This window comes from Pteropus vampyrus, unplaced genomic scaffold, assembly GCF_000151845.1.
Source record: "Pteropus vampyrus isolate Shadow unplaced genomic scaffold, Pvam_2.0 Scaffold414, whole genome shotgun sequence".
In the NCBI taxonomy this organism is placed as follows: Eukaryota; Metazoa; Chordata; class Mammalia; order Chiroptera; family Pteropodidae; genus Pteropus; species Pteropus vampyrus.
Window position 1 is genome coordinate 109,619 of NW_011889195.1, and position 10,570 is coordinate 120,188.

General features: G+C 58.9%; 1 protein-coding gene across 6 annotated transcripts in view; it reads right to left on the minus strand.

The window, feature by feature from the left end:
* The window catches only part of PBX1 (PBX homeobox 1), a 269,022-nt gene that overhangs the window by 28,032 nt on the left and 230,420 nt on the right, over nucleotides 1-10,570 (minus strand). For 3 of the 6 annotated variants that reach the window (XM_011380903.2, XM_023523797.1, XM_023523796.1), the window contains 3 exons: nucleotides 4,491-4,626; nucleotides 225-384; nucleotides 53-139 (listed from right to left, as the gene is read on the minus strand). In XM_011380903.2, coding sequence (XP_011379205.1) covers nucleotides 53-139; nucleotides 225-384; nucleotides 4,491-4,626 — 383 coding nt within the window. Of the gene's footprint in view, nucleotides 1-3; nucleotides 140-224; nucleotides 385-4,490; nucleotides 4,627-10,570 lie in introns of all 6 variants that reach the window. The other 3 variants (XM_023523794.1, XM_023523798.1, XM_023523795.1) reach the window with 2 other exon arrangements.

Here is a 10,570-nt window from a genome sequence, read left to right on the forward strand (position 1 = left end):
AATGTGCCGTGAACAGACACGTCGGCACCCGCCCCGGGCGAGCCCGACCTACACAGCATCACACTGTGATCTTCGGAAATGAGAGGGCAACCCCGAGGGGCTTCCAGCAAGTCAGACGCAAACATCAACCAGCGGGAGCCTGAAGAATGAGAGGAAAATCCCAATGCAGGAGAAGCACGTACAGAAACGGAGCACGATCCCCCCAAATCAAAGAAAAAACTAACCAGCTGAGTTGGGAGTTGAGGGTGAGTTAGCTTGGCTTCCGTGGGCTGACACGTTGGTGGCAGTGACAGCCGTTTTGGCAGCGTAAATATTGGCTTCCTCTTGGAATTTACCTATGTTCTTCTTGTACCGGATCCGCTTATTTCCAAACCAGTTTGATACCTAGGGCGGTTTGAGAGAAGACGAGGGCATTAGCATCCCACCTTCGCACACGGCAGGCAGAACGCGACGGGCTGGGGGATGGTGGGCCGGTGGGCGGCTGGCCCGATGCCACGTGGGACCCCCCCCCCGACCTCAGGGACAAGTGTGGGCTAAGAGCTTCGAGAGTGGCATTTTCCCGTTTAACGTGACACGATTGAGCAAAACCGTGGTGACGAAAGCTGTGCTGTGGAGGGGCTGCCTCTTGAACCAGGGCCCTCTCAGCTGAGGGCGAGCGCTTTAAATCCGCTTACCTCTTAAAGGCACGACGCCGAAATAAAACGTGTTTACAGACAAGAGTAGTTTTGCAAGAATTTTATTGTCATAGCGATGCTAACGCAGACTTTGGGCAATAAAAACACACGGACCTTTAAACAGCCACATAAATCCGTGTCTGATACGGGCGTTTTCATCGATGGGCTGAATTCAGGTTTTCGGGGGTTAAATAACTTTAATATGGACTCGATTCTCAGCTGTCCTGGACTACGGGCCTCACCGTCCACAAAGGTCAACCCCACAGCTTCTGCGTGCGTGCAAAGCTCGCTGTCATCTACGTAAGGAAAGGCCGGAGCAAGCACGCCGCGGACGACGCCTCCGCATTCCAGGCCTCCCCCGTCAGAGCCAACGCACAAAACAAGCATAATTCACTTTCGTTCGTGAGTTTACGTCCTCCGTGAGGCTCCCAGCAGCTGTCCTGGCTTGGTTCTGTGCCCCGGCTCCTTGTATACCAAGGCCTCTGCCAGACGCAGTGGAGACACAGTGACATTCAAGTTTTTCTCCCCTAATTCCTGCCTTAGGAAGGAAAGTTTTATGTCTCATAGTCCAGATGCGATTCTACACTAGAACATTGTGGTTTTCATATAATTACGAAAAAACAAAAACAAAAACAAAAAAACCCAACAAGAACCCCTACGAATTTGGTTTGAGTAGAGAAGGTTGATAACACATCACACAGCTTACGCAGAATTTATATTTATCCCACCAACGACAAACAAAGAATTCTTGCAAAATTACACTTATTCTTTAAATATATTAGCAAAATATGACAATTTCATAAGCTGACGCTCAAAGTCTTAGGCAGCATCCACTGCGGCGGAAATGCCAGGTCTTCGTTATAAAAACGAAGCCACAACCGTTGCAACATTAGTAAAGGAGAGAAAACAGTCAGTAAGGAAAGGCTTCATTTCCTGTAAACGCTGGTGCCGAGAGAAACTGAGTGAGCCCAGGGCACCCATGCTAGGCCCACCACCCACCCAAGCTCACCCCAACCCCTGCTCTCCTTGCCGTAGTGCTTCACGGCCACGGGCAATGAGCACGGCCGCGGCTGCTTCAACTTTTAAGCGGCACAGAGAGGGGGAGACAAGCGGGGAGCTCTCTGAGGGAGCTGGAAGAGCTGGAGGACGGGGGGGCGGGGAAGGCGAAGGCGTTGCGGGGCAGGACGCGAATGCCCGGGGCTGATCGCATCACCCGCGGGAGAGAACCGAGGGGGAGGGGCCATGTGGGACGCCCCTCGACTGGACCGGAGAGCAGAACCGGGGGAGGACGCCGGCCCGCTCTGGGCGTTTCCTGCCTGGACGGCGTGCACAGCCCGCGTTCTCGCTCGTGGGCTCGCTGTTCGGCGCCACGGACCCAGGGGCACACCGGTGACGGGCATGCTGACGCGGGGGAGTCGGGAGATGCTCCAGGGGACACTCGGACTCACGCTGGGGACACAGCAAGTGTAAAGAGCCTGTGGGCAGAGCTGTGGCAGGCCCGGCGGGAAGTCAGATGGGCGAGTGGTGCTTGGGACAGACGTCGCCGTGAACGTGGACGAGCTCGCTCAGGCCGCAGAAGGGCACTTTCCAAAGTCAAGTGCGCATGGAGCCAGGGTCAAAGCGGATTCCCAGGCCCCTGGCTTCCCAGCCCCAGAGAGTCTGATTCAGGACGGGGTGGGCCTGGGAAGGCACCTTTCTAAGCAGCTCTTGCTGTTGCTGAGGCTGCCTTCCGCGGACCGCCCTCCAGGCGGCAACGTGTCACGGAGGGCGGCGTCAAGCGACGGACTTCAGAGGCGTTTCGGTGTACCTTCTCCCTCCGCATCGCGGGGGGACTCGGTGGTAAGTAGATTTCGAAGGAATCCGTGACTTAGAAAACCGGTTAAGATCCATAGGCTGGGGCACGAAGAAATGAGGGCTAAATAAAGAACAATATTTTACAGTAGCTAAAGACACCGGATGCCCTAAGAAGACTGAGCAAGAATGGACCGAGGAAGGACGAAATTAAGAGAGAACAGTGCCAAGGAAGCCGAGGTGTGTGAATTTCAAGATGGGAGGGTGATCGTTAATGAAGACAGGAAGGAGGGAGGGAGGGAAGGAGGCGGGGAAGGAGGGAGACAGTTCAAAGGGCATTCCCTGGATCTGGGAGCCAGGCGGAGACTTAATACGTCATGCGGTGCAACGGCCCACGGCTGGTAGATGGGGCAACTGAGACCAGAAAGGAAAGTGCGAGCTCCCTTGGCAAAAACACACTCCCAGCCACATGCTCTTCCTGTGATGCCACATCACGCCGTCTGCCCTGGGACCTGCTTGGCGATGGTGGCAGAGCGCGGCTGCTGTTGGGAGGGAGTCACGTGATGGGGAAGGAGGGTGGGCACGGCCTTGGGGTGACGCGGAACATACACAGTCATTTTGATGGACAACTCTCTGCGTCTCGAGTTTCCTGAGGACGGAAGTGCAGCTTGCTGGACAGGCCGGGCTTCCGTCTTCCATCGCGTGATGCGGACTCGCGCTGGAGTTCGTTCTCTCCTCAGTAGGGAGCTGGAAATCCAAATCCCAGAATTTGAGTTCAGATAATACGGAAGATTCCACAAGCGACATTCACTGATCGTGCGTTAGCGACGTGGTTCACGCCTGGTTCACGGATCAAAGACGTAGCCGATCTCAGCAGAAACGTCGATCCTCTCTTCTTGCGGACAAAAAGTCTAGATTTGGCTAAGAATGGTTAGAGACCTAGACAGAACCAGGCCACTGGAGCCTGCCCACTGGGTCCTGCTTTCTCAGGGCTATCGAGGCTGCGAATGACCTTTGGCTGGGTCAAAGCACCCAGAGGAGGTCTGAGTTGAAAAGGGGTTAGTTCTTCCCACCTTATCTTTCTGGAAAGTTAGCTCTTTCAACCTTATCTTTCTGGAATCACCCAGGGCTTGCTGGGAGGCCCTGCCAATCTCCTCACTGTAAATACCGTGAGAGGAGTCAGCACTCCCACGAGGCCCGATGGGGTCGGCACCCTGCGGGGAGTGACAGAAGCCAGGATTCAGTTCAAGGATGCACAGTCGCTCAGCTCACGCACGGCAGAGTCTGCTTCCTTTGGAAAAACTTAAGTGACGTTTCTCGCTACGGCGGGAAACTTTCTGTGGTAAATTTCAGGATGATCCCTCCTGGTCTGAGCTAGAGACGGTGGTGGCATTCGAGGTTCAGACTGCGTCACGAGTTTGGCTGGGGTCTTCGAGGAGACAAAATGTCCACGCATACAAGTACTGCCTACTTTTCTACTTCACGTTCATGCCGAAGGCTCAGGCTGATGAAGGTCCTACATCAGGCATCTTTTCTGCAGGCACCTGTCGTGGTCATCATTCTCTGGGGGTGGGGAAGGGGGCACTCGGGCATTCCGATGTGATCACGGCGACATGTTAGAATCTCTACTCTCTATTGGTTAGAACGAGCACCTCAATAGAAGGCGTTTCAGTCCTTTTCACTTAAAAGGTCTCGTCCCAGCCTTGTAAAGTGACCGGGTTGGGTAAGAAAACTGGGCTAAGGGACTGACCGTGACTGAGAAGATGAGGAAGGCAGACCGCTTCCCACCGCCACGCCGAACCCGCCCCGTTCGCAGCCGCGGGCGGCAGGGAGATGCCGGACGCGCTCCACCGGCTCGTCTGCCTCCGCCGGGCCTGAGCGGTTGGCCCAGGTACTTACCTGGACGCTGTCTTATCTGCACACATCCCAGGCTCACCTCGCCGGCTTAGGCACTCGCAGAGCCTGACAGTTCTACGGCAACCCCCCCAGAGCCCTGCCGGGTGGCTGCGCCCTCGGGGTCCCCACCTGGGACACGGTGATGCCGCACTTCTTGGCTAGCTCCTCTTTGGCTTCCTCGCTGGGGTAAGGGTTGCTGAGGTGGGAGTAGAAATATTCGTTCAGGATTTCCGTCGCTTGCTTGTTGAAATTCCGTCTCTTCCGCCTGCAGAGGAGAAAGGAAGCAGGAGAACAGTGCAAACGGGTTCGCGCCGAACGCGCGTGGACGGGGCGGGTCCGCTTCCGGGGCAGGCGCAGGGGGCGGGGCGGGTCCGCTTCCGGGGCAGGCGCAGGGGGGCGGGGCGGGTCCGCTTCCGGGGCAGGTGCAGAGGGCTTGCGCAGGGGGCGGGGCGCCCACGGCCCCTGCGTGCTGTCCTTAGACACTGCGCGGCGCCCAGGGGGAGGGCCGCGAACAGTTACGCACCGCCCCGGCGACCGCGGAGTGCCCAAGGTCAACCGTCTTGGCTTTGATTCCTGGATCAACTGCACAGAGGCCGGGAGATGCGAGAAGCCGCCCCAAGCCTCAGCCTCTCCACCCGCACGTGGGAGAGCCGTGCGGGCCTCATGGGCGCGTGTGGGGGACGGGGCCACGCGGAGCCGGGGACGGAGCTCCTTCCTGCCAGGTCCCAGGCGCTGGGCCTTACGACCTCAGGGCAGTCGGCCCATTTTTCACGACTAGTGAGGTAGAGGTGGTTACTCCCATTTCCCAACAGAGGACAGAGTCCGAAGGTCGCTCAGCTGGTCTGTGGCGCAGCTGAGACACCAGCGCCCGTCCACCTGACCGTGACCCAGCCACACCCACGGCCTCCTGGCGATGCTGAGGGGACTCGGCAGCCCTCAGCTGAAACGAGTTACGGTCCCCTCTGTTCTATCCCCAGGAACCCGCATGCTTCTTAGAAGGCGGCTGGGAAGAGAGCCGGGAGCAGACTGAAATGACCCCCGACCCTTGATCCCCTCGAAAGGAGACGCGGGGCGCCTTCTGCGCTGGGACCGCTGCTGAGTGGTGAACCAGAAGCTCGGATGTCTGCAACATGCAGGGGCTGGAAGGAAGGAGGCCACTCTGAATCAAGGTGCTTTAAAAACGTGCCAATGGAGCCGATTTAGGGTAAGAGCCCCCATGAAGGCCAGTGGGGAGCGGGGAGTGGCTGGGACCCAGGCTCATGGTGGGCGCTGGTCCCCGGCCCCCAGGAAGTGGGGCCCCCTTCCTTAGATGAGCTCTATCAGCACGGTTGGCTTTCTTGCTTTTATCAAAAGCTTCTCCGTACGGAAAAGACTTCCAGAACATTCCTGGTTATGCCAGGAAGTGGAAGTTCCCAGTTCAGCCAACAGAAAGCACTGATCACCTCACTAGACAGGAAATTCAGCTAATATTGTGTTTTCGGGGTCCCACGCGGACTAATTAACACAATGAAGTGCCTGACTTTACCGGATGAACACCATCTGTCCGCAGGTGTGAGCCACATCTGTCCAGATCATGCCAAGCCCGCGCTGCTCTCCCCAGTCGCATGAGTTTCTGGGTCACCCAGCACCAGGAACTGGGCAGATTGGATGAAAAAGCCCAGCTCGGAAGTCGGCGTGTGTGAAGAGCTCTTGCCCCGTGGGAATTTGGGGAGGCAGCCAATGGTTACCGCAGCCTCCCCATGACCTCCGTCTTCTCCGTGGCCTAAGGAAGACAGTTGTTTGGGGCCTGGGGACCAGGGCCCCGGTTGCTCCCTAACTGGGAGACCTGGCTCGCACCCTGAGTTGTTCGTGTTAGCATCACGGTGTATTCTGGGAGTCTTCCGGCTGAGTTCGGAGCAGCCTCCGGAACGCGGGGCGGGGGGGGCCGGGGACCGGGGGGCCCGCCGGCAACCGGCCAACCCCGCCCCCCCCCGGGCAAGCCCCCCCCCGCCGGCCCCCCCCCCCGAAGGGCCCGCCCAACAACCCCTCCCGGGGCCCGCCCAAGCCCCCGGGGCAAACCCCAAAAATTTTTCAGAATTTCAAGAAACCTTGTGAAACTAAGACACGTGGTTTCTTCGCTTTGGCTTGAGGTGTAATCAGCATGGCGAGTGAACATTTGAGATTTCGGGCCAGTCGAGAGCTTGTAGGGTCGTTTGTCTAGGTTGCGGAAACCGATTACGTATTACTGGATTACTGGATAAATGGAGCATATTAGGGACGAAATCTCTGGAATCAGAATGAGCTGAGAGTGGAAAGTGTGACCACGGACACGAGTCGCTAAGACACGCTGCCCCGCTGACCGCCGCTCGCTCCCGGCCCTTGAGAGAGACTTCGTGTCTCCTGAACTAGTCTCGCCTTCACCCCAAACGGCTCCATTTTCTGTCGCCCTCTTATATAATGACATCGCCGGGGCGAGGTTTGTTGTGCTTGCTGATTTGTTCGTTCACGTGTTCGTTCATTCGTTCGCACGTCTGAGTCCCCAGCACAGGCCAGAGGCTGGGAGGGGTTCCCGCCTCCGCCTGCCGCCTCCGCCTGCCGCGTCGCCGTCGCCCCGGGCGAGTCCCGCCAGCCCCGGTTCTTTCAAAGCCATCCCTTCGGTCCCATCCTTTCTGTCACTGTCATTTTTGAAATGGGTTTAGAAAAGCCACTGCCCACCACGTCCTGGTCTGGCCAGCGCTGCCGCTGGCCGCACTGGCCACTGAGCAGCGGAAGTGTGGCCGGTGTGAGTGGAGAGCTCAGTTTAAAATGTGATTTATTTTTATTTTATTTTAATTAACAAAACTTGAGCAGCCCAGTGCCACACACTACCGTGCTGCTCTGGGCTGACGCCTCCCGAGAGTGTGCGTGAGCGGACCGCCAGCCTGGGGTGCGCCCTCGAGCATGCGGGGTGCTCCGCAGCGTCCTGCCAGTCTAGTCCACGCTACACCGACGTGCGCCTCAAAATAAGAACATCTCCTCCGAGTGCAGGCGGATGGGCGGTCGTTCATGCTTCCTCTGTGCTCCCCCACACGTGAGGGGCACAGGTGTCAGCGGGGGCCCCAGCCCTGGTCTCCCTCCATTTCTCCATCTCTGAGAGAAGCCCTAGACCGAGCCCCTGGACCGGGGATCCGACCACGTCCCGAATGATAACCATCATCACGATCCTCACGACCTAATAGCATGTAGCGTAGTGATCCTCACCGTATTTACAGCTGACTTATGTGATGCTCTAAGTTTCTTTCCCACACGACCTTATTGTCCCTGTGCACGAAATGATCCCAATTTTACAGACGTGAAAGCTGAGTCTTAGGCGGGATAAGCCACTCGCCCAGAGTCCCGAGGGTAGTGCTTGCTGGAGCTTGAATCCAGACGGCGCACTTCAGAACGTAAACTACCACATTCCTTCCTCCGGCTGCACGGAGGGTGTCCGCCTCGTAACGGGGCAGACGCGACACCGTCGCGGGCACAGCGAGGGCTTCGCGGTGGGTCTGCCCCGTCCCCGGCGTCCGCCCCGCCGCGTCACGCACGCTCTACACGGCTTCCTCCGGCCACGTCACAGGCTCCTGCACGCCCCGAAGCCGCCCCGCCATGCCCTGCACCTCTTCTCTGCCCTGTGCTTCTCCCTCCCCCACACTGGCCCAAGGCCACGGGCTCGGGAGCCACGCTTCACCCCGGAGCCGGCACGGAGCGGGCGGGGCTGCGCTGTCCTCCGGCGTCTCGTTGCTCCTGCATGGCGGTCACCGCGCGGCCCGCCCTCCCCCGACCCCGCCTGGCGGGGCTGGCCCGCGTGCTCCGCGTGTTCGCGTGCTGCTTCGCGCTTCACTGTAGGAGACGCTGTCCGCCCCGTGAGTGGCGACCTCCTGGAGGCCGGGCCCACGCTCATCGGCTCCCTCTTCCCGTCTTCATCGCCTCAGTGGCTCACGCAGCACCCGGCAGAGAGCGAGGTGTGACCAGACGCCCTGGCTGTCCTTCCCTCCTCGCCGTGCCCTCTCCTGGGACCCCCTCCATCGGGGGCGTGCAGCTGTGCACGTCCAACCGTCCGTTTACATCCTTCCTGTTACCTCCAGCAAAAGGTAACGGGAAAAACGTCAAAACTGTCGCTAGACAATCTTTACGAGGGTTTATAAGTTCTCCTCCTTTTAGCTAAAAAACATACTTATAATCCTGATGACAAATCTGCTCTGGTCACAGTACAGGCTGGGCACACGGCATGCGATGACAAATGTCGAGTGAATGAGTGAATAAGTGAATGAATGCACGGAGTTTTAAGTTACACTCTTCCAGCACAGGTAAGTCAAGGTGAGGGAAAGGATGGGACCTGAGCGGGCGAGGCTCAAGCTTCCACCAGCGAGATTCTCCTGCGAGCGGCCGAGCCGCGGGCCGCCCCGCAGAGGGCGGCGGCCGGGGCCAGGGCCTCGGGCCCACTGTCACAGGGACTGAATTCTGCCGGCGGCAGGCACGGCCCTGGAAAAAGACACTGGGCCTCATCTCGCCTGTTGGGGGGCGGGTGACAGAAAACCAACACGGGGTGTGTCGCACAAGGGAGCGCAGCATCCGGTTCCTCGCACCTGGTGACGTTACGAGGACAGACGACAGATCCTGTGGCCAGACCAAGGCCCCGGCGTTGCGCTGTCTGCGGCACTGACTGGTGAGGCCCCGCCCATCGGAGGCGTGGTTTGGAGCCGCGGGTGTGACCTCCTCGCCAAGGTTCGTCCGGCCAGCGCCCCCCATTTCAGCGCTGGGCCTCACTACGTCACAGTCAGGAGCTCTGGGCAAACATTGACTTCTGAGCTGAGAAAGCCCTTGGCCCGGCCCTGGGCCGGCATCTGGGGTCATGTCCTTTCACTGATACCAAATACACTCAGAGTAAACGCGAAGGACAGAGACAATAGGGTCTTGTTCTCGCTCTGAACTTCGGCTCCGAGGCAACGATTCAAAGTTGGCAGCAGAACAGCAAGAACCCCTCTCCTGAAGTGGCGCCGACTGGGACAGTCCCGGCAAAGGCTGGCGGGAGCGAAGGGGGCCGAGTCCTCTAGACTCTGGCCTTGCGCCGGGCACGGCAGAGTTCGGGCAGCGGCAGCCCTGCGGGACAACGATCCTGGTCCCCCCGCACTCCCCCCGCGACTTCTTTCTTGTAAAGAACTCAGTCTGGGTCCAACTTTCCTTTGTCTCTGTATCTGGCAACATGAACACCCGCTCCCAGCATTTTAACGAGGGAGTCGCCATGGGGACGGAAGTGACATGCAGAGTGGCGGCAGCTGCGCGCGGGGAGGGGCCCAGACAGAGGCCACCCTGCCGCCGCGTGGAATGGGCTGCTTTAAAGAACCCAGGCTGGCAGCGGGGGCCGACACGCACAGGGGGCCTGCCACAGGGTGACTGCTGCCCCCGCTCAGCTGGGAAAAGCCACCTTCGTTTTCACTTCCTCTTGATGGCCTCTGCGGGGATCCGCTGGCCTGAGGTCACCGCTACCCGGCCTTCTACGCCAGGTTCCACGGGCCCCAAACGCACGAGTGAGAGGGACTGGGGGGCTCTGTGACCGTCGGGAGCACGTGTGTGGGCAGAGGGGAAAACGCAGGTGAGCCAGCTGAAAACTGCGTGATCGACACAGCGGCCACCTCCGTCTGATGATCAGGGACGAAAGCTACGATCGCGAAGCGGCAGGCGGCCCTGACACGTCTAACGCTTCAACGATAAACCTGGAAACTGAAATAATGAGACACGAAACGCACGTTTGTAGAAGATGGCCCATTCAAGACGAACAGTGGGTCACACCCGGAAAGATGTTTCTGGATCGGCTACTACCATACTCTCCAGAGCAGACGGGGCCTGACTGTCACCGACCTATCGGCTGGACACCGAAAGCCAAGGGGATGAGTGGGGTTTGCGTTGACCTTTGGTCCCGAGAGCAGGGCGACCACACGCCAACGGCTTGTCCTCTGGTCTCAAACTTTGTCCTCAAGGACCTTTCTTTTTGACCTGTGGTTTCAGCCGAATGCTTTGAACAGCAAGGTGACGGCGGCAATGCCAGGTAGAAGACACGCGACCTCGAGGGAGAGTTGGGCCCCGTCCCACCAGCCAGGCCCCTCCGCCCTGGGGACCACGCCTCGCTCCCCTCCACACTCTCAAAACAGCCCAGCGTGTGGCACGTGGCGACCGACCTAGGAGTCTGTGCGCGTGACCCGAGGGTCCCC